At 36.8% G+C, this 23888-nt stretch overlaps 1 protein-coding gene across 3 annotated transcripts in view; it reads right to left on the bottom strand.

Annotated features, from left to right (window-relative positions):
* Positions 1–292: 292 nt before the first annotated feature.
* The window catches only part of LOC114136995 (collagen alpha-1(XVIII) chain-like), a 62286-nt gene continuing 38690 nt past the window's right edge, over positions 293–23888 (bottom strand). Inside the window, exons 6-44 of one of the 3 annotated variants that reach the window (XM_028005460.1) lie at positions 21824–21898; positions 20581–20673; positions 18709–18841; positions 17750–17793; positions 17339–17518; positions 17168–17194; positions 16100–16153; positions 15928–16002; positions 15802–15849; positions 14893–15018; positions 14696–14749; positions 14252–14287; positions 13982–14116; positions 11495–11548; positions 11377–11412; positions 11127–11171; positions 10776–10838; positions 9668–9703; positions 9505–9588; positions 9362–9427; positions 9202–9264; positions 9007–9096; positions 8817–8852; positions 8684–8737; positions 8493–8549; positions 7003–7062; positions 6876–6917; positions 6448–6475; positions 6293–6361; positions 5518–5543; positions 5344–5442; positions 4560–4704; positions 4212–4285; positions 3051–3179; positions 2605–2652; positions 1947–2009; positions 1650–1847; positions 1459–1574; positions 293–1383 (exon numbers count right to left, since the gene is read on the bottom strand). In XM_028005460.1, the coding sequence (XP_027861261.1) occupies positions 1182–1383; positions 1459–1574; positions 1650–1847; positions 1947–2009; positions 2605–2652; positions 3051–3179; positions 4212–4285; positions 4560–4704; positions 5344–5442; positions 5518–5543; positions 6293–6361; positions 6448–6475; positions 6876–6917; positions 7003–7062; positions 8493–8549; positions 8684–8737; positions 8817–8852; positions 9007–9096; positions 9202–9264; positions 9362–9427; positions 9505–9588; positions 9668–9703; positions 10776–10838; positions 11127–11171; positions 11377–11412; positions 11495–11548; positions 13982–14116; positions 14252–14287; positions 14696–14749; positions 14893–15018; positions 15802–15849; positions 15928–16002; positions 16100–16153; positions 17168–17194; positions 17339–17518; positions 17750–17793; positions 18709–18841; positions 20581–20673; positions 21824–21898 (3063 nt within the window). In that variant the 3' untranslated portion in view covers positions 293–1181. Of the gene's footprint in view, positions 1384–1458; positions 1575–1649; positions 1848–1946; positions 2010–2604; positions 2653–3050; positions 3180–4211; positions 4286–4559; positions 4728–5343; positions 5443–5517; positions 5544–6292; positions 6362–6447; positions 6476–6875; positions 6918–7002; positions 7063–8492; positions 8550–8683; positions 8738–8816; positions 8853–9006; positions 9097–9201; positions 9265–9361; positions 9428–9504; positions 9589–9667; positions 9704–10775; positions 10839–11126; positions 11172–11376; positions 11413–11494; positions 11549–13981; positions 14117–14251; positions 14288–14695; positions 14750–14892; positions 15019–15801; positions 15850–15927; positions 16003–16099; positions 16154–17167; positions 17195–17338; positions 17519–17749; positions 17794–18708; positions 18842–20580; positions 20674–21823; positions 21899–23888 lie in introns of those variants that run through there. The other 2 variants (XM_028005461.1, XM_028005462.1) reach the window with 2 other exon arrangements.

Genomic DNA, 23888 nt, shown 5'->3' with positions numbered 1-23888 from the left:
AAAGTGTCAAAACTGAATTTGAAAGCAGCAGCACTGAAAAAAGCATGAAAACTTGGATTTAGTTTCAATTAATTTTTTTCACTATCAATTTTTGTTCCAATTTCTTTTCAATATTTTCAGTTACATTGATATTTCTCAATGCCAATATTCCTTTTCAGTTTAATTTTAAGTTGTTTTGTTTTAGCCCCATACTTTTAGTCGTTAGTACTACTTAAAATTTTACTAAAAAGTCTGCTGGTAAAACGTTTCCTGCTTGATTTTTCACTGAATGTCCCTCAGACACATCTATAACAACAGTTTATGAAAAGAAATAGCTTTATTCCCAAAACCACAAATATTTGCATTTTGTACAAAACATGCGCTCTCACATTTCCACTTTGTTTTGTTCTTTCAAACATTAATTTGTATTGCATGGTTTGATACATTTATCACCTTCTATTGACACTCAAATACTTTTTTTTTGTTAAAGAACAATGTACAAAAATAGACCAAATCTAGAAGAGAGAGTCAATAAACAAATGATAAATTACATTCTCAATTTTTATTGTCTAATGTCTGATGTTTATGTGCTGTGACAGCATAAATAAATCAATAGATTTAAATTAAATAAGTCCTTTAAAGAGAAAGCTCCTAAAAAGAATGGTCATCAAACAAACACAGAACTAGAAAAAAACAAAAAAGTACAGTGCATCACAAATGTCTTTGGTGGCAACATTGGTTGTCTGGTCTTCCATGAAGTAGAAAAAACACTAAAGAAACCTTCTGAAACAACCTTTTCCTAAACAAATAGAGAAGTAGGTCTCAAGGTTCTCGTATTTTTGATCTAACGTATAACAGAAGGAATATGTGCTACTTTATATCCATGCAGCTGCTGTGTTGCATGTTTAAATTCATTGTCGCTGAGTTTGCATTTGTTTGTTCATAGTGTCAAACTTCTGTGTTTTATCCTGCATCGCTGTATGTGCCACCAGGTTGGAAATCTTTGACTTGCTTTGTAATAAATAAAGACATTCTGTGATTCTTGTTCGGAGAGAGAACACCATGACCCCCAGTCCTCTAACTGGTCTCAGAAATCAGGAAACTAAAAGATGACTTCGGTTTAAAACCACAAACAGCTAAAATTATGTCCTCAAAGAGTCTTTAAAGTTTACTACGTCCAAGTTGGGTTTTGTCTGAGAGAGTTAAGAGTTTTTGTAGGTCTCGATGCAGAGGACGATGAACTCGGTGGAGCAGCTTCTGGTCTGTTGGCCGAGCAGCAGCCTTGAGGTCAGGCTGGAGGACTGGCCCATGACGGAGAAGTCGTCCGCATGCCACGTCTCGCAGTGTTTGTCGACCACTCTGAGACCCCTGCTGCTGGAACCGTGCCAGATGCTCTTCTTGGGCCTATCGCACAGAGAATATCACGGCTTTATATGCTGGCCAGAAGTTTACATACACCCATCATGTGGGTTCACGCACCAGAAAGGATCAGCTAAAACGTCCCGGCCATCAAAGGAGTAGATGGGTATCCTGGGATTCACTGGTCCGCCGTTGCCGATGAAGATGGACTGCCAGTTCCTGAATATCACGTCTCCCTGAGGGGAAATATTCATTTAGTGCGATTTATTCAGCTTTTGTTCGTTTCTTTTAAGCTTGGAGAGCCCACTCACCCTGAGGTTGGTTACTGGCAGAGAGTCCCGGAAACCGGGATAGACGACATGGACCAGGTCCTGCTTGTGGGACGACATGAAGGCGCGGTAGTTGGGAGCCAAACCCATGGCCTTGGCCTGCTCATAACACATCCGGTCAGCCATGTCGAGCCCCATCATGTTCCCTGAGTGCGGCTGATTCAACGCTACCAAGTTTAGCTAATGGATGAGGATTCAAAACAAACAAACAAAAGGATCAGCTCTGAAAAGTTCTGCAAAGAAAATCAGATCCAAAAACAACCTGAATCCTGAACTTACCCTTTCTTTGACTGAACGGACTCTCTGCATCGTCTCTCCTCTTACTTGATATGCAACTCGAGGCTGAATGAAAAGTTCACAAGAGGCTTTAGAAGAACATTACAACACTTGGTAAGACAGAATATTAGGGCCATTGTACATAGGAAAAAGAAAAGGGAGAACACTTCCTCCAAAATGCAGAAATGTTCCAAAAAAAGAAAAAGAAGACATTTATGAGTTTAAAAAGTTTAAAATTTCCTAGAAAAAAACTCAGAAATTAAGATTAGTCTCAGAAATTTTCTAAAAAAAATAACGAAAATATACGACTTTTGGAACTAATATTTCCATGTTGTTTTGTTTTGTTTTTTTTTTAAAGAAAATTTCTCAGATTAATCTCAGAAGTTTTTTCTAGGAAATTTTAAACTTTTCAAACTCATAAATATACATTTTTTTCTAGAAAATTTCTAAAATTAATCTGAAAATTTTGGATATTTTTTCTAGAATATTTTTTTGGCTTTGCAAATAAATGCTTAGAGAAAAAAAAAATGCTTAGAGATTTTCTGAAATTAATCTTTTTGGTAAAAATGTACTCTCCCTTCTTTTTCAGTCTACAATGGCTAATACACCATTGTACACACAGCTTGCAGTTAAAAGTGAAATAAAAAAGTGCTGTATGTACCTCATCTTGGGGGATGATGTTACTGGAGAGGTAGATGAGGCTGCCCAGCTGAGAGGAAAAAGCAAATCACGTTCATATTTTGACCCAGTTGGCTCATGTTCGTTCAGGACAATAAATACGTCGTTTGAACAACATAAAACCATCATTTATTGTGCGATTCAACAAGCTTCCAAAGTCAAACTGCCACAATGCTTCATCACACACAGCATATGAGGTCATTGATTTTTATAAACGGGAGCAGCAGCACAACATTAATCATTCCCTCAAATCGGCTGGTTCACCTTCAGAAATGTTCTCTGATGATTCACAGCAAGAAAAAAAAAGTGTTTGGCAAAAATGCTTCTTTAATTTCATAGGAAACCTTTCAGGATGAAAGCTATTTGATTAACAGCAATGTTTAAAACATAACCCCCATAAACCTTTTTGCCATTACTCTTTGCTAGTACCTGTATTTCCTTCCAGCCTTGGGAAACCTTTAGGAAGAGGTTTCCTGTTGCTTTGACGTAAGCCAGAGTTCCCTCTTCGTCCCTCGACGTCTGCTGCATCATGCTCTCTCGAGTTGAAAAGGTTTTCAGCTAAAAACAGTTGGACAAGTCGGTGAAAGATACAGATTCATTTTATTTTGGTAAAATGACAGCATTTCGAGAAAAAGACAACAACAAAATACTACTTTACGATTTACAAACCTGTAATTTACGAAAAAAGGAATAGACTAGAGCTCATTCATAGTCTCAGCAGCCTACAGTAATGTCCATACATTTACATAAATGGTTATGAAATACATATAACAGTATGAACTTTTATCATTTTAATATCAGAAGAGTTTTGATCTGATCTACAGAATTATGTCCAAATATGCCAAATTTTACAATTTGGCATATTTACATTACAATTTCTAGTAAGCATCGCTAACTAAAGCGCTAACCCTTATATTAGTCCTGGTAATGCTAAAGCGATATACCAACATAGCATTTCACGGAAGCTAACATGCTTTAGCATGCTATATTGACACCTAGCATGTGTCAATGCTGTTTGAATACAGCATATTACCCTCAGTGGGTTAAATTGTGTTAATGTACACACACCTGAATGTTTGCGGTTCAGGAAGTGATTCTTTGGAACAGACTTTTCACTTATGTTTTCAGTTTTATAGTTGTGGAGTATCGCTAACTCTGTTGCTGATTTAACACAGTAGGACTTGGCAGGAAATCAGTAGATTTTAAGCTGTTCTTGCTACAGCAATGCATTCTGGGTATAAAATAAACATTTGTAGCATCGCATCACAGGTGGAGAACAAGCTGCATAAACATTCCTCAACCACTTCAAAATAAGAGCATGAACATAAACGTGCAACTATTCAAAGAATTCTTAGCCGTCAGTAACAACTTTAGTCAAGTTTATAGATAAAACTTAAAAAATTCATTAGTGCTTTACAATTTATCTGGAAAATTTGACTTAGGGGAAGCTAAGTAAGTTAGCAAAAGCGCTAAACAAAAAAATTAGCTCTGCTATTAGTGGATTCTATTGCATGTCAATTCAATTCTTAATTTCGCATCTGATTGATGTTAAACATTAATACAAAATTTTTAAATGATAGATAAACTTACAAACGCAGAGTTACTTGAAGTCCCAGGGGCTCCAGGCGGTCCCGGGGGTCCAGGAGGGCCAGCAACGGCCACAGCTGGTGAATCACAACAGTTAGCATTGATTATGAAGGAAGGTTTTCTTCATATAATCAGCTACACTAATAGATAGACTTGGCTACATTTGAGTTAATTTCTTATCCTTCATTGGTCCAGATAAGTACTTTAATGAGATAAATAAATTTGTTTCCAGAATAAACTATTACCTCGTTATTTAAAAATCACCAGCTCTTTATTCTGTGTAATATTTCACAAAACAAGGACATCATACATCCACAGTGTCTTCTGTATACAATCCTAGAAGGTTTTTACCTGAGCTGTATCTTTGTGGTAGTCCAGGTGGTCCTGGAGGACCAGGAGGACCGACAGCACCGGGTCTGCCGTAGCCTGGAGCCCCAGGTAGGCCAGGCATCCCCGGGGGCCCAGGTGGTCCAAGCACCGACTCCCCTTTAGGTCCCTAAATGATATCAAGAAAAAAATCTATACAATTTTATTTGTATGGCAAATCTGGAGGTGCTTTCCATCATAAAAAGACAAAAATCAGCAACTGAAACATTACATTTCTCCAAAAGTCATCATTTAATATCAAAATGTTGGTTTATTATGAATTAAATCAACTTTTAACAGGTGGGTTTTAGTCTAGATTTAAAGGAACTCAGTGTTTCAGCTGTTTTACAGTTTTCTTAATGTCTGTTCCAGGTTTGTGGTGCATGGAAGCTGAATGCTGCTTCTCCAGGTTTGATTCTGAGAGGTCTGGAAGGTTGCTGTAACAACAGCAGATCTTTAAGCCGTTCAGTGATTTATAAACTAACAACAGTATTTTAAAGTCTGTTCTCTGAGCTACAGGGAGCCAGTGCAGGGACTTTAGAACCTATGTGCTCTAGCTTCCTGGTTTTAGTCAGAACACCAGCAGCAGCGTTCTGGATCAGCTGCAGCTGGAGGATTTTTTTAGACAGACATTTTGCAGTAACCAATGAAATTGAAGATAAACACATGGATGAGTTTCTCTAGATCTTGCTGAGTAATTAGTCCTTTAATTTAAGGAAAAGAAGCTACTGATTATATTTCTTTACAAACCCAACAAACGACGACTCACCACCAATCCGGACCTCCCAGGTATGCCTGGCTGGCCCGGGAACCCGACCTCCCCCTTTCTTCCCTTCTCTCCCTTCATGCCTTGGTCACCCTTAATCAGCTGTAAAGACACATAGGAGAAATTCACAACTCAAGAACATCAGCTGAAGAAAACAAGTGAAAGAGAGAAACTTACCCATCCACCTGTGGGGAGAAATGAACCTTTAAAAGGAAAAGAAAAAAGCTGAAAATGGCTTTTAAGTCAAGTTAAGTTTATTTGTCAAAGTCCTTCACACAATAAAAACATAATACTGCAACCAATTATAAAACAAGCAATAACCATCATCAAAATCACCCAGCAAATACACATCAAATATGCTGATTAATATTCAGTTGTTATCAGTCAAATCCAACTTTAAAGGAACTCGATGTTTTCCAGTTTTCTGGAAGTTTGTTTCAGATTTGTGGTGCATAAAAACTGAAAGCTGATTCTTCATATTTTTAGTCATTAAGAGTCCCAGAATATTTCAGAACCCAGTTTAATTGTTTTATCTGAGCCTGTTGCAATAATGAACTAAAAAATAAGCTCAATAATTTCCCTTCTGATGATTAGTACTGTATAGTGGTCAGTTTTGTTGACAGAGATGTTATAATCCATTTTATTTTATGGTTTCAGTTGTAATGATTTATATTTTCTTTTTATTGTTCGATTTTTGTTGTTAGGTTTTATTTTGGATGATTAAAATATCTTCCCGTTATCTTTACAAAATTAAACGTTCTTGGTCTCTGAAAGGGTGAACTTGCATTATTATGTCATTGAACATGGTTTCAAAACAGCAACATTAACATTTATCGCAATAATTACTGCCAAATTTGTTACAGTGATAAACCTGGGCTGCACAAACAAAATCTCAAATATTCAAATCTCATTATTTGGTTGAATCTTTAAGAAAAAACTGTTTTCTACTTACTTTGGGGAGCTGGAAACCCTGGAAGTCCTCTCTCCCCCTTCTCTCCTTTTGCTCCTTGATGGCAGTTTCCTTAAATAGAAAAAACTCAACATGACTTCTGTTGTGTTCCCGTCTTTAATTCTGACCGCAGCTACTGAAAAGAAAGTCAGACAGACCTGATGCAACTGTTCCATTGGGATGAAGCTGCAAACAATGATTTAAAATGTGTAAAAATCAAGTAATAAATATAATAATGAAAAAATTCGATTATGCTTTCTTTCCGTGATGAGTTACAGTCCATGCAACGACAAACTGGAAACTGTGGTTTCATTTCTACATCTGACAACTTGTGGCACTGAACTTTCACCTTCCCGCTGCTCCCATGCAGCATGCAGCGATATTTCAGATGGATCCTGAAGAATTTCTAAGGGATGAAAGGTTGGTTAGTGTGAGAAGAACATGCACATTACTGGTAGAAAATGGGAGGATTAATGATGAAAACCAGACAGGCAGGAAAAACCCAAACTCTAAAAGGTGAACGATTAAAACGTGAAAAACAAAACGGTTAGTGGAGCCATGCTTCGTTCAGAGGACTGTAACCTACAGGCATTTTGCAGTGAGGTCTGGGAGGGATGGGGAACACTGTCTTCAAAAATAAGGAGAAACATGATGGTGAACTTGAAAAAAAAAAGACAAAACAGTTGAGAAAAATCAAATAGATGGATATTTACTCCTTTGGGGCAGGTGAACATTCCTGGCTTGCCTGGGGGTCCTGGAGGTCCAGGAGGTCCCTGAAAGGGAGCAGAAGGAAAAAGTCAGAACAGAAAGTGAAAGTGGGAACTTCTTTTTTATTATTTTTTCTAAAGCTGAGAATATGCTGAACAATATTTTCAGTTGTTGCTCCACCTCAAAGTGAACAACTACATCTCACGAGTCATCTTATCACTTTCTGCATTTCCATTAACCATATATTTGCAAATTGGAATTATGAAAATAAATTTGTTGAATGGAAAAACGCCAATTTACGTTTTTTGCAGTAGGATGAGGTATATTTCATTAAACCCTTTTTTCTCATGTGATCAACAACAGGATGTTACTACTGGCAGAAACGACAAAGAAGACGACAGGAAGTGGTAGGAGGAATCATGACGCAGAATGTCTTTCAATGACTTATCACGTGAACAAACCTTTTCACCTGTAATTTGAATTGCATTTCTTATTGAATGGAAACACTGCAATTGCAAAATTGTGGGTTTTTTCCCATTAACGGAATATCAACAAAGTTTTATGCACATTTGTAATGGAAACGCAGCTACATGTGACGGCTCGCAAGCTGCGAAAATGTTCTATTCTTGAATCAGTGACTATGTATTTTGTTGCCAAACTCCTGCAGCAAGAAAACTTTCCCAAAGGACTAATGACAACATGCTCCACAGCAGTGGTTTTAACATGACCTATTTTTGTTTCATAAGTCCAGAAATCATTGTTTGTTCTACTCTGAGAATCTGAGACAATAAGGTGCATCTTGGCAAAATGTTGCTTTGATTTGGGCACTAAATGATAAGCATTTTACTGTCTGGGTGGTTTTCTTCTACATAGAGGACCACTGGAGTTTATCAAGCAATTATTGTGGTTTTTGTTTCAAACAATTGAAACCAAGGTGCTTTCTGGGATATTCAGCCATGTTGAAATGTTCTGGTTTCTTCTCCTAATTTGTACTTTGACATCTGATATAATTTGCAAAGAGTGGAAATTGTGACAAGACGAGATTTAATAAGTTTTGGCTTTTTCTAAGCTTTGTTTTTTAATGTTTGATTATTATGTTTTCTTATTTTGTTTCTCTGATATTTTGCATGTTTGAAATAAAGACATCATTTATCATTATCAATGTAGATGAATGAGAAGTTTTGTGCACTGCAGGGATTTCTCCCGTTGTAGAAACATTTTATACTCACTGTAAGGCAGCTGATTTGGGATTAGCAATCTGAACCAGATATTACGGGCAATCAGATTGGGGCTGACAGTACCTGGTTTAGGAAAAGCTTCTTTATCTTTTTAATACTGCAATTTCTGAGATAAAGCTATACTTAAATGTGTTTTAGGATGTAAAGGTGTGAATACTTTCTGGTTGCACTGTAATTTGGAATTGTAATCATGTAAGAAATTATGGCAGGATCATATTTTTAGTGGATGAATCATTGTTAAAATGAGCCAAACTCACTGGTAGGCCATGAGGGTCTCCTTTCACTCCTTTTGGACCCAGTAACCCCGGACGACCCTGCCAACAAAAACAGAAACATTTTCTACAAAAAGTTCAAGTTTCGTCTCAGACTGAAACCAAATCAATCGCTGGGAGAACTTTTAATTAAATTTAATAGCTGCACGTTTTTACATTTCACTCCTGGTGCTCACCTGTCGACCAGGGAAACCGATTTCTCCTTTTGGTCCTGGTGGTCCAACTGGACCCTGTTGGTGAAAGACCCACAGAATCCAGCTTTACTTACAGATGCAGACCAAATGTATCTTGCTCTCTGGGGAAACTTACAGAAACTCCAGGGGCTCCGGGAACGCCGTTGTCTCCCTGCCAATATGGATACATGCACTGCGCTGTGACTTAAAAGGTTTTTCTAGCGTAGTTACATCCAAACATCTCACTCACATCCATTACTTGTGAGTCTAACGTGTTAGAATGGGAACCAAGTGAAATGTTTATAAGTGCTGACAGGACCTATTACCTTGGTTCCTTTGGTTCCCAACGCTGCAGCCAGATCCGACATTAGGGATCCATCTGGCCCAGTGAGGAATCCGGGTTCACCCTTTTCACCCTGCAGACAAACACACCAGGCAACAATAAGTGACAGGAGAACAGCAACAGACCAAGTTTTATTTATTCTAATTTTTCAAAAAAATTATTATGTATGAAAATCCACCTTTATCCCTTGAGGTCCCTGTAAACCTTGCAATCCAATGTCACCTTTTGGACCCTTTGGACCCTATAAGAATATTGGAAACTAAGTATTAAAAAAGCACACAATCAAAACCTCTTTATATGCTACTTTATTCAGAACTAACTGATCTTATGATACTCACAGCAGGAACCTGAGTTTCAAATATTCCTGAGAAATTGAAGGCACCATCTGTAGCATTAAGCAGAAGCTGAGAAAACAAGAAAATGGCCAAAGGTTAGGCACACCAGAATCTGTGTTACAATCTGAGAGCCTGATGCCGCTTACATCCTGGAGGTTGATAACCGGTCCTTGAGGTCCAGGCGGTCCTGGAGGACCAGGCACACCGACTCCATCCCGACCACGTTCTCCCTGAAATAGACCAATGAGAGTTTAGTTTTTTCTCGGTTATAACCACTGGGCGTTACGTATCTATTGGTAATTGGTTCACCTTTATTCCTGGATCTCCTTTGTTCCCGTTTGCTCCCTGTGAACACACACACACACGCCCACACACACACGCACACAGCAAGTTAAAGCAAAAATAAATGTATTTTCATGTATTGCAGGATGGCATTGTCATTGTTCTGCTAAATTTGATTGTTTTCTTTTATTTTGATGTGATTCTTACTGTAACCTTTGTGATTTAATTGTTAAGTGCTTCTTGTTTTTAAGTGCTTTTATAAACCAATCAATAATTTCCTCATAAGTCTTTAAGCCACGCCCCTTTTTGGGGCTTGTCACACACCAAAATAGGGGCGTGGCTTAAGAGCTTAGCAACAGGTTTACTATAGGACCCTTTATTTATATAATTTTTGAATTGCAGTTGGGGGCTGCACAAAATCAGTCTGAGGACCACAAATGGCCCCCGGGCCACACTTTGAACAAATCCGACATAGCATGTATGCAATTATTATTATTATTATTATTTATCTATTTATTTTAACAATATATTTATTGAGTTTTTGCAAGTATGAAACATAGAAAACATACAGCTCTGGAAAAAACGAGGAGCCCACTGCACTGAACCCCACTGAAAACCTCCTGGTTATTCCACCCAATATTGATTTCTGAACTCTTCCTGAGTTAAAACATCAGTATTTTTGTTTCTAAATGAACATAAACTTCTGAAAAAAGGTCTGAAATCACTAGATCTTTTTTGTTATTTGGCCCATTTCTCATTTTCTGTAAATAAATACTAAATTTTTACTTGGAATATGAGTAGTTCATAGAATAAAAGAACAATGTTCATTTTACTCAAACATATACCTATGAAAAGTAAAGTCATAGAAAATGATCATTTTAATTGGTCTTTTTTCTAAAGCTGTACATTCAAACAAACATTGAACATTTCTCACCCACAATCAACGCTTAGTGTAAAAATAAATCAAATCAAGATTCAATAAAAAAATAATTGTATTAATTATAATAATAATAATTTTAAAAATGCATGTAAAAATAAAGGGATAACAAGCACACACAAGTATACAGATAAACAGAATAAAGTTTCAATATTCTTGCTACGTATGCAATAATTTGTTATAAAAATAAAAACTCACCTTTTCTCCTTTCATTCCATCCAGACCAGGAAGTCCCGGTGGTCCTCTAACACCTAGCTCCCCCTGCAGACAGAAAACAACACCTGCATAATGAACAAATCTCCAGAATTTAACGCCATCACTCAGAGATTAACACAAAACGGCAACGTTTCCCTGTGCCTCTGTGATTTGGTTTCATTTATTCTCCACAGAGTTCAGGTCAGACAGCAAGGAGCCAGAATCCGAACAGCATCTTTAGCAGCATGTGGCTGGAATCTGGCGAGCCGTGTCACAACGAGGGATCATCTCACAGCGTTTTACTGACACTTTTAAGAAGCTTGTCTGATTTGGTGCAGCAGATATCAGGCTCACCTTTTGACCTGGCTTTCCCGGGTTTCCCTCCAAACCATCGTCTCCCTGTAACAGGCATGAAGGGGAAAATAAAGACGGGACAAACAAGAAAGTTGAGCTATGTGTGAATAAAAATGTCCGTCTGCAAAAAATATTTGTGTCACTGAGCGCCTGCCTAACATTAAACAAACCCTTCAGGGGGGAATGAGACGGTTAGATCGCTCCCAGAATCAAATAAGTGTCAACATGAACACACACAAAAATATTTCACCTTTGGGCCTGAGGGTCCGGGGACTCCTGGCGGGCCCTATAAACATAAATAAGGTGAGCAGTCGGCCCTTGTGGCATGATTATGCTACATGAGGAAATGGATCACATTTATTCTGTACCTGAGGACCAAGGGAGCCTCCGAAATCCTCCAGCAGGCCGGATCCTTCCAGGTCCTAAGAGAGGCACAAAACATAACTTAAACACAACATAAACTGATTAAACTGTTAAAAAAAATAGTCTGGAGGTATTTAAAATATATTTCTGCTGAAACTTGGCTAAAAATACATCAATATTTGTAACCTCAACTATAAACTTATGGAGTAAATTAAAGATTTTCAGACCTAATAATTGATTCTTCGTAAAGAAAAGAGTGGATTTTTTTTATTAGGTGAGCTACTTCTGCAACTGCAACTTAAGAAATTCAGGAATTTGTTAAATATTTTCATTAAAACAAAATAAAAAAAATGCAGAACATGTGAAAAATTCTGATCATACTGAAACGAGATTTTATATCTCATTAACCAACATATAAAATGAGAAACTCTCTCAATATAATGAGATGAGATATAAACCGATTTCCAAATTTTAAAAAAAGAGAACAATTTTTAAGAATAGTTCTGGTAACACTTTATTTGACGGGTTGTGAACAAGACTTTTATGACACCATCATAAACATGAGTGAGTCTCCATGATTATTTATGACTGTTGTCATAAAGTGTCATTCGGTAAATCATGACACTTTTAATACAAAGTTGACATTATTCAAAATGTCTCCGTTACTTGACATTAACCAAGAAATCATAATCTGACATAATTTTGTTATAAAAGTATTACTGATTAAACTTTAGCTTTAATAACACATCATTTTTAAAGTTTAATCAGTAATACCTTTTGAAATGCTTGATTTGCTTTACACTAGAATGGCTGGGTTTTCGATTTCTCCCTAGAATGGCTGAACAGGGCCAAAAGGCCCTGAGTCCACCCTGACGACTCTGATGGCTCAAATTAGCATTCTTCTTCAATTGTAAATGTGGCCGTTGACCGTCAGGCCAGAATGTAGGAATGTGAATAGTCCATGTTGGGGGTGGGTATCTATGATACCTGCAGGAGATCAGATCTCCTGTAGGTAATGCTCTTCAGTTTAGTTTTGAAGCATACATGAAGTGTTTTTGGAGAGATGTGACCTTTTGCAGCTGATCCATGATGTTGTGCTGCATTATCCAGGTCATTTTGCCAAATGTACATAGAGTTTGCAAAACATACAATCTGTTTCAAAAAATATGCAAAGGTTTTTCTAAAAGAAATGAGTAATGTTTCTCTTTGAAATAAAGCTAAGAGGGTATAAAATGACAGTTTAGAAATAAACTAACCAAATTAATTGTGTTGATCCACCTCAAAAAAATCATGCAAAAAGTGTAAGCAAAAGAAATCTGGGAGACTTTGCACATGCAAATTTGCATGCAGCCTTTTGTGCTGTGGAGGATAAATAGGTGACTGCTTCACCTATTTAGTTCACAAGAACTAATGGCATTTATTTCAGTCATAATCTTGCGGGGGGTGACCAAGGTTCCATCACTATGTGACAGCTGGTCAGCAAACCTGGCAAACATGATTGACATGGCAGCACTGAATGCACATGTGCTTTATCAGGCATGCATTGGGGTGCAGGAGAGACGGGTGGACTTCCTGGTTGAGCTTGCAAAAGAGTTCGGTAACTCTCATGTGAGTGAGAAGAAGGCACACAAGGAGAAACTGCTTCGGCAACAACCTTCCACACCCAGCTCAGGCAAAAGGGCGAAGTGTCAGGTCAACCATCGATGCAGGATGCGTGTCCTGAGGCCGAAACATCATCAGTGACCCCTCACACCCCCACCATGGACTGTTCTCCCTGCTGCCCTCTGGAAAGAGGTTCTGCAGCATCCGGTGCAGGTCCACCTGGTTCCGAAACAGCTTTTTCCCACTTGCCATCAGACTGCTGAGCTCTTAACTGGATTGCACTCAAAAACTGGTCTCCACTTTATACCTTGCATATGTACAGAGCTAAATAACTTCTATTTTACTGTCAGTCCTGCACTTTATATTTTATATTTAGATTTATATTCATATTTTATACTGTATTTTATTTTACTCACAACATTGGAACCTCAAACATTATCCTGAGCCGTATGCAACGAAATTTCGTTCTGTATACACCCTGTGCATTGAAAATGACAACAAAGTCAGTCTAAGTCGAAGTCGAAGTCTAAGGAACAATTGTGCAACTGTGAGATGCGTTGAGGCCATTACCAGGGTACTTGGCCTAGGTAATGGCCCTATTTACTGAACACCTGCTAGATAAAATCCTCAGGCCAGTTGGACTATCTCTAGCCTGAATAGGTATATGTCCAAATGGCCTAACTCCAGCCATTCTTGTGAAGACAGAAATCTGAGAGCATTAAAAACAAATGCATGCCACACTTTTCAGATTGAATTTGTAAAATCATTTGAAAATCACAATAGAATAAAATGCATTAAGTTTGAGATTAAAAGGGAAAAAAATGTAGAAAAAGTCAAACTTGATGAATTTGTTCACCATAAAACACGCGTTGATCAAAGAAACACTGTACCTCTAGCTCCATGGCGAAGCGTCTTCCCGAGGGTCCGGGCGGTCCAGGAGGTCCAGGCGGACCCTTCGGACCGGGCTGCCCCTCGGTGCCAGTTGACCCCGGTAGCCCTGGAAACCCTGCTGGACCCTGATCTCCCTGAGAGACAAACTGAGTATTAAATCATCACCTCCGAATCCCCTCGTTGGCTCTCCAGCCAACAGAAAAAAAACATCCTAATTATTGCTGCTAATGGTTCATTATCCTTTCAGACGAGCAGTAAATAGATGGTACCTTTGGTCCTGGTGGCCCGCTCGCTCCAGGCTCTCCCTTTTAACAAACAAATGAAAAATAATGAAATTAAATTAGCGGTGCTGCTGACTGCAGATGGCTCTGGCTGGCGTTAAAAAGCGGAGCGGCTTTTAAAGCAGCGCAGACTTGTTTACACTCGAGCTCCCTTGCTTTATTACTCCGTGGGGTCACCTCATTAAGAGCCAGGCTTTTTATGCTGGATGGATGGTAATTGTTTTTTTTTTAACCAGAGTGTTTGCAGAAGGTAAATTAGGGTTGCCCTGTGCAGAGGTTGCCATGGCAGAAATTACGCTGAGGCAGGTTTTCAAGTCAGGACAGGAATCGTAGATATTTACAATGTAAACATGTGAAAAAGGAGGATTTACAAAGTTAATGGGTTCTCTTAAAGTGGTGCATTTATTTCTCAGTGATGAGTTTTAGACTCACCTTGTCTCCTTTCTCTCCTGCAGGGCCCGGGTCGCCGTCTTTTCCATCAACTCCCTGCAATAAAGGCAACAATTTATTTTATTTTTAGCAGATGGGCAGAACTTTATAGAACCGCTCAGATCAGATCTCACTGAATTTTAGTGCTGAGATTAAATAATCCCATTCCAGATTAAAATGAGATGGGGTGAAAAACTCACGGCGAGTCCCGGTTCTCCATTCTCTCCATCTTTCCCAGAAGCCCCAGGAGGCCCCGGAACGACACCGCCAGCTGAGGATCCTGGGAGGCCAGGCAGCCCTGGGGGGCCTGGAGGCCCTGGGGGGCCCTGAGGACACACAAAATAATGTTGACAATTAATATTTTAACCTATAGTGCTTCCTTGAACAGGTTAGGTTATGTTTACGGTCTATACAAAACATGTTCAGTACATTTTTTGCACAAACTTCATTCTTAGACCACGAAGTTTCCATCTACTGTAAACTCTTTGCAAAATAGACAAAAATTTTAAGTGAGCTGAAAAGAGGTTGTTTTAGGGTCTCTGTCACTTTAAATCCTACTGAGCTTCAGTAGGGTTGAAGCTGGCCACGCCCCCCAACTCAACGTTTATACTCGCACGAGAAAATGGCTGCAAACAGATGAGCAATTATACAGCCATACATGTTTGAAAAGCATTAATAGAGCCTCCTGCACAACCTACAAGAATGCAACAAGTGATCAACAAATTCCTTGTCTGTTCCAGTAGCCATTGTACAGCGCATACAGCGGTAAAATCAGCTCTGTTTGGGTTGCTAGGTAACGGATCAGTGTGACTCAATAATTGGGAAGTTTCTGAAATGGCTCCAGACACCAAACAGCATCTGATTGGTTTTTAGAAGCAGTTGAGACCCTAATGGAATAACAAAAAAGGGCATAATATGAATTTTGCATAATAGATCCCCTTTAACGAAAAGGTGATCTCTATCTACTATCTGGATAACAGATTTTTCTTAAAAATAAAGGAAAATTATTTATACATTTCTTACTTTGTGTTGGTCTAATTTATAAAATCTAAATAAATTACATTACATTTTGTGGTTGCAACGTGATAAAAACTGTTTTGGTTCCTTACCCTGACAACCTCTGTATCGCTGTCAAAGTCTTCGAATCCAGAGCCCTCCTGTGTAAAATCCAGGATCTTAACGTGAATTTATGGTATCGACATCTTAAAAAGAGAAGAAATGTATGAGGAACAAACCATGGAAGCTTTGCTGGGTGGACCAGGAGGTCCAGGAAGCCCGGGAGGACCAGGAACCCCCAGGCCAGGATCACCCTGAGGAAGACAGCAGCAACATTAACTGTTGGAAAGTATTTGAACACAAAGTCCCATCAGGATGTTTTTCTTTCATTTTTTAGACTTTATTTGTTACTTTCTCTCCTTTTGGACCAGAATCTCCTGGCAGTCCAGGGAATCCTGCTGCTCCCTGGAAAAAAACAAAACAAAAACCAGCATTTCAACCATGCTAACAACCCACATGAGAAAATTAAGGATTAAGATAAACAACTAAAAATGTCAAATGCAATAAGCACAAAAATGGAGATCATTAAGATACAACAGAGTATTACGGCCACTAAAGATGGAATAAAAAGGAGGAGTGAATTTCCACCAAATATTTTGGGAAAACAAACATGGAAATGTCTGAGTTTCAGATGCTGAAAATTTCAAACTTTTTTGAAAAATATTTCTGAGATTAATCTAAAAATTTCTGAGCTACTCTAGCAATTTAAAAAATGTTCAAGCTAAAATGTTTTTTCTAGCAAATGTTTGACTTTTCAAACAGAATATTTCAAAATGTCAGTTTTTCTAGCAAATTTTAAACTTTTGAAGCTGAGAAATGCTTTTGTTTTTTCTAGAACATTTCTGAAATTGATTTCAAAATGTCTTTATCTTCAGCACATTTTTTTAATTTAAAAACTCAGACATTTTAATTTTTTTCTGAATATTTCGGAGATTAATCTCAAAATTTCTGAGTTATAGATTGCAATTTTTTTATTTTTCAAACTCAAACATTTTCTTTTGTTTTTCATACAAATTTTCTGAGATGAATCTCAAAATTTCCCTGCTTTTTCTAGCAAAGTTTTGACTTTTCAAACTCAGAAATTTTCATTTTTTTCTAGAAGGTTTCTGAGACTAATCTCAGAATATTTGGAATTTGGACTATTTTGGCAGAAATTTACTTTTCTATTTTTCCATCTAAAATGTTCTTAGTATTGTGTCATAGAGAGAAGAGTGTGGGCCTAAAAACAAACAAAAAATGTTTTAACTATTTCCCCCCAATGTGATGATGCCCTGGGCAGAGAGCCACATCCATTATATGTAAAATCACTGCTGTGTTTCCTAAGTTTTGTCCTCCATGTTGGATAATTCCTACATAATCTCATTTGATTTTACCTTTAACAGTAAAACATAACACATCAGTGAAAGAGTTTTTACTCACTGGCAGCCCGCGTTCACCTTTCATCCCCTGGAGAACAGATAAAAATAGAAACACATCCATCAGTGTGTACTCTGCTGATAAACAACACATCACTGCTGCTCTGGAAAAAAAACTGAAAGCTGCTGATTGCTGTAAATCAAACAAACAAGAAGATTCAATGAAAAAACTCACAGGCTCGCCATCTTTCCCAGGAAGCCCAGTTGGGCCTGCAGGTCCCTTTGGCCCTTGAGGACCTCTTGGTCCAGGATCCCCATCCCCACCCCCACCTACTGCTTGTCCTGGAGGGCCAGGAGGTCCTGGAGGACCTGGTTCACCTGGTTCACCCTTCTGCGCTGTAGACACCTGAAGGGACTGAATGTTGAAGAGAATTCAGGTAAATACCTTCATCAACGATAAATCTAATAAATAAATACAGTCAGGTCAATCTGTCATTTTTATGTTATGATGTAATCAAAGGAAGGTTTCTGCTGCAGTAACTTTAGGACAGATTCAGCTCCGTGTATCTGGGACAGACTGCTTCACAGAGCTACACTTTAACGTGCTTAAAGTGCAAAACGTGTCCAGGAGAAGAAGCCAACTTACATCGTCGGCTTGTCTCTCAGAGGCAACCGCATGAGATGTTGTTGCTGTCAGAAAAACACGTGGAAAATATTTGATCAGTTCAGTTTCAGCTATGAAACAACAGACCAGAAAGACATGCTGGTTTGCTGCAGGTCAAGAGAAAAGAATACAGTGACGAGAGAGGTAAAGCGCCTCTTTAGCACCATCTGGTGGCCATCTTCTGAAATACAACAGGTGCTCAAGAGAATATCAGAAAATATTTAAAATTATAATACTCAATAATAAATACAAATAATACTATTATTACTATTAATAACATATCCATGTAAATGATCAATGAAATTATATTGATCAATAATAATATCAAAATATAAATGCATAAATATAAATTAAACATTTAAATATATTAATAAATATTAATACTTGTAATCAAATTTTATTACATATGCTACAACAATATTAGAAACATACAAATTAATTCATTTCTACAACTAAACAAATGTTTGATAAACATACATGCATAAATTTGGAACTAAATTAATAATATTAACAATTCTGATAATAAACATAAATATTTATTATAATAAACATACAATAATAAATGTTTTCATTCAAATATAAATGAAAAGTTGAAACTTATTATAATGAAAACAATTGTAATTGTAATCAAATATTAGTTCTGCATAGAAATCATGGAAACTTAGAAATTAATGCATTAATCCATGTTAATACAAACATATTTGCTAATTTAGTTTTAAACATGTATTTTAACTAACTTAATAATGAATGTCCAATAATAATACATAAAAATAAAATATTGCTAAAGATTAGTAATTACAATCAAATGTACTAGTACTGTATAAGAATAGGAAATATAACTTAAATACATTTTAACATATTTTAAAAAACTATAAAATTAAGTGCTGGTTAATAATCAAATTGCAATAATAATAATAATAATAATAATAATAATGTTTTACCTTTTACGGTGGTCATTTCCAACTCATGGCCAGACGACTCCTCATCATCTCCATCTTCATCAACGATTAGTGACGGTTCAGTGGGCGGAGCTTGGACTGGGACGCCATATGTGGGATCCGGTGCTGGAAAAAGCTACAAACCAGAAATACAAGCTCACATATTAAAAAATACAACATTAAAATGTGTAAAAAATAAAAATAAAATAGAAATTATGGAGGACTGCCACTTCCTTCCTACATTAAAGTCTATTGAGGTCATGCCTATATTATACATCCGCTCCAGATTTTACAGTTTAATTGTTTACTGGCTGCAACTGAATGTTTACAAAGCAAACCTGATCTGCTGCATAATTTTCCCATCAAAATGTTGACAGGAAAGCCAAAGAGCAAATTACAGCTTTGAGCAAAGATGCAGTTACTTGGCAAACATCAGTCCAAACATCGACAATATGGCTGCTTGTGAATTAGCAGGCAGTTAAAAAGATTAAAAACACATCATTCAAGATGTCTTTACAAAACGGAAACCACTTTTTAAGCTTTGATGAGGCAAATGACACCTAAACCAGAAGAACATCCATGTTTCAGATGTTGGATTTTAGTTTGATGTGAATATAATATGGTTTAAATGATGCTAAATCAGGAGTGTCAAACTCCTTTTTGTTTTGGGCCAAATAAAGATCATAAAAGCTCTTGAAGGGCAGAATGTATCGATAAAACCTTTTCACAAACTGTTAAAGTATGAATGAATTCTTAAAATGAAATATTATTGAGCACTGTTTCAGTGTGATACTTATCGTAATTTTTTGCAATAAAAATCAAAGTGTTTGTGGTATAAATTTGGAAACATTTGCGTTTATGTATGACGGTAAATGTGATTTTTTTATTACTTGCTGCATAGATCATGGACTATAATCTGACATGAATTAAAGCTAAAGCAGCTGTTTAGTACAAGTAAGAAAGTTTTATATAATTTTTGAGAAAAATCTGCAATAAACTCCCAATTATTAGAGCAAAAAGGGCGGGGATTTGTTGATTTGTGTGAATTTCCACGATAATTCTCAGGAAACTGGAGGGATTAACCGATATAATTTGGCAGTAAACACATAAAAACTGCATTGATTTGATTGATAAAATATTTAAGCACACTTAGTGTTTAGTTAGAATCTAAAGTTGTGATTATTTTTAGCTTTATCTGCTCAACAATAAGCTCCTTTTAAAATGTATTTATTTATAAACAAAGTCAGAAATCCAAACCATAAAAAGGGTTTTGAACCTTATTAAGAGAAAAACAATTTCTATTTCTTTTTATGCCAAAATGTTTACCATTCTTGATTTGTTCAGAAATAATTCTGAACATTGTGCTTTACGTGGCATTTACAGAACTATATTGAAAAAAACAATAAATGTTGTGCAACACATAAAACTACATTTTGTATTTAACAAATTAACTGTCTTTTTATATCATAGACATTTGGGAGAAGCTTTCTTTTTCACAGTGACTTGAAATATAATTTGATATTTTACAGCTACGTTTTTCCTGGTGGCCACCGTCAGAACTGGGTGACAAAGAGATTTAATTTAACAAGACACACTTTCAGCTGCGGATACTGATCCTTTCATCCGGCCGGTAAAATAAATCCGACAGGTTTCCCTGTGGAGCTATTTCTGGACGTGTAATAATGTAGCTGACTTTCCCCCCTTGTCTGCCAACCCGGCACCCTGCGGTGTGTGTTTGAGAGCACTGAATTGGCAGACAGCAGCATATATCAGGGCGTTCCAGTCTCCAACAGGCCTGCAAGGATAAGAGCTGTTTTCTTTGGTTTGGGTCCAGCACAGTGAAATGGCAAAAAGCCAGGAGAACAGCGAACGCACCATGGGGTATTCTCTCTCCTCCACAATCTTCTTAACTTCATCTCCTTCCTTTGAGTCATCATAATCTTCATCTCCGCTCCCAAAACCAGACGCCTGAAGCAAACATGAGAGCAGGGGAGTCACAAGATAAACATTTAGGAGAACAGAGAAGATGGACGGAAAATAATCAGAGTTCAGGCGGGAGGATGAGAAAAGAAAATCAGTCTCTAAAAAAAAAGATTTTTTAAAGCATAATTCCAAGATTAAACGATTATATTTAGGAGAAAACACATTTTAGAGCCAGAAACATCAATCAAAATATAGATTTTTTTGTCACAAAGTGCTTCAAAAGAGCCAAGCCTTTGTAGGAGAGAGAGCAACGACCATATAAGGTTAGACTACCTGTGTAAAGAGAAAGCTGATCATTTTACTGGCCATGTCACAGCTGTGAAAAAGTTCTGTATTTTTGTCACATTTCAGAAAATGAACCTGATATTAGAACACTTGACCTGGGAAACACTTGAAATATCCAAAATAAATTAAGAAAACAGAGACAACAATTAAAATAAATGATGAAATCTTTGTAAACAGAAATATATTTCAAAAAAAGGTTTAGGTGAGACCAAAGCACCAGATCTATCATTTGGTTTTTGGTAAAAGAAAAAAAAAAAAAAAGAGAGAAAAAAGAGAAAAAAACATAAATCAAGCAAATGACAATTATTGAGTTTTTGTTAATTTATCAAGTGATTAATTGATTTATTGTTTATTGTGACAGGCCTACCTCATATATTGGATAGATTCATCACATAAGTAGGAAAATATTTCAAGCTTTTCTTTATTGTAAGTTTATTGCTCACAGAAAGTAATTAAAATCCGAAATTCTGAAAATTAAAATGTTACATAATTTAAATAACACATATTTACTGAATTAATTATTTTATGTTATGGCCATTCTGATAAACCAACTGAAAGAAAAACCCAACTGGAATCTAGATGTTATTTTTTTTTTTATGAGAAACCAAAAAAATAAACTTTTTCTGCATATTAGTAGTTTTGTGAATACAGGTCCAGTTAGTTCTGCAAAGTCTTAACTTTTTTTAATCAATGAAAATATTTCTTTGCTTCTTGTTTTCATTTTGTCATATTCATAGAGTATACTGCAATACTCTACTCCCACCAGCAGAGGGCGGACTAACCATGGGTTTTGAGCAGTTTTCCTGCGCTCTCCTACAGAGGGAAGCAGAGTTTTTAATTGCAGACTCACGTAAGGATCGTCCTCCTCACACTGGTCATCTGGAGCTGTGGGATCCGACTTCAGCACCAGCTGCTGGATGGAGCCCTGCAGACGGTGAAGAGCGATGAACATCAGTGCTTCATATATGCTTTTTATGGATGCTTAACTGTAATGTCGCTCTAATATTTATACTTGGAGACCCAAACCTTTCTCAAACTTTTTACATAAAGTCACATTAACCCTTTCATGCATAGTGGTCACTACAGTGGACAGCTATCTAAAAGCCATTTTCTTGTGCTTCCTGTGGATGTTTATGTTATAAATGCACACAGACCACTGAAGTGGACACTAATGCATCATAAAATATACCATCAACTACTGGCCATCAGCTGCAAATGCAAGAAATTATTTTTGTTAAATACAATATGGCCGACAGACAAAAAAGCATGAGAACCGACCCGGTCCCTCCTTCTACTGTAGACGACTCTTGCAAGTAAAAAAAATATTGTGACATCAGATAACCCCTAAGGAACAACACTACTGATGTATTTTTCAAATAGCAACTTTGTATTTGGACAAAATTACAATTGATCGCATAAAAATAAAAAATTTAAAAAAATTATTTTTACAAAAAAAATTTCTACCTTTTTTATGCCTTAAAATTTTTATTTTTTTTAATGGAAAAAAAATTCTGACACAAAGGATCATAATTCATGCATGAAAGGGTAAACCACAAACTTCAAGGTAATAGACCACAATAAGTGCAGCTCAAGGAAATTTAAATCAAATGCAACACATTGTCACGTTGCCTCGTTTTGATTGACACTATTTATGGTTTGAGGTTTCCACCACCAGCTGGATTCTCACTGTGCAGGTGGAGTTAAACCTTTCATAACATTACAAAAACACAAACTCTTTTTTTTGTCTAGTTTCTATTGGAAACATCTTAGTATGCTTGAAATAAGACAAAACTAAATTTTCAGCAAGAAATTGTTTTAAGTCAATAGCTGCTTATTATTGATGAATCTCCCAGTGAAAATTGTACTTTTTCATTAATATCCAAACTTTTTTATTTTTTATTTTAATTATGTTTCTTATTTAATTACGAAAATTAGATTTTTTGACATTAGCGGAATATCGGAAAAGTTTTGCGCACAATTATAATGGAAACGCATTGCAGGATGGGCCAAGTCAAAGTCCAGACTTAAATCTCTCTGCTTGTGCACACAGATGTTCTCTAGGCAGCCTGACCGAGCTTTGGCTATTTTGCAAAGAAAAATAGGACAAAATAAAAGGTTTTATGATGTGTAAAGCCAGAAGAGAGAGACCGAAAAATACTGGCAGCTGTAAATGTGGTTCTTGCTTTGGTCAGCAATAAAATTAACCAACTTTTATTTTTGTACATTGATTTCATTCATAGATAAAGCTTTGGGGGAAATCTTAGACTTCAATTTGTGAGCCCTAAAGATATCCAGAGGAGTCAAATGCTTGACATGTAGATCTAAATCTTAGGTTATAGCGACATTATTTTTTATTTTCCTGTTTATTTACAGATTACTGCCTTAAAGGTGGTCAAAGCTGCTGGGATCACACAGGTGGGAATGAAGTCTAAAAAGTCTTCCCAAAGGAGATTCAGCCAATTTTGTTGACGTAAAGATGAAGCCAGAAGATAAAAAAACACCTGTTTTTAATGCAACAAGGCGCTGCCTGTGAAATCCTGATGTGGTAGAGAAGTGATAAACAGAAACGGATGGAACAAATAGAGAGAAAGAAGAGGAATGGGCGGATAAGAGCCGATGGAGCGAGCCAAATCACAGACATCTGTTTGTGCAGTAAACAACACATCTGAAACAAAGAATGTGCCACGTAATCCATTCTGCAGCTTTAAAATGAGAATTCACTCGTTCACTCCATTGGTTTGCATGTTCAGCTAATTAATTAAATTAATGTAAACAATTATACACAGTTTGGGTCCAAGGATCCAAATGGGGCATGAGGTTGATTTATAAATCTTACATTAAATAATAATCGGGGTTGGTGAAAATATTTTCTTTCTTCATCCGCAATAGTTTCCAAAAGATACAATATCAATTTC

This window comes from Xiphophorus couchianus, chromosome 21 (genome assembly GCF_001444195.1).
Source record: "Xiphophorus couchianus chromosome 21, X_couchianus-1.0, whole genome shotgun sequence".
In the NCBI taxonomy this organism is placed as follows: domain Eukaryota; kingdom Metazoa; phylum Chordata; class Actinopteri; order Cyprinodontiformes; family Poeciliidae; genus Xiphophorus; species Xiphophorus couchianus.
The sequence above is the reverse complement of the archived record's forward strand: the minus strand, read 5'-3'. Positions and strand labels throughout refer to the sequence as shown.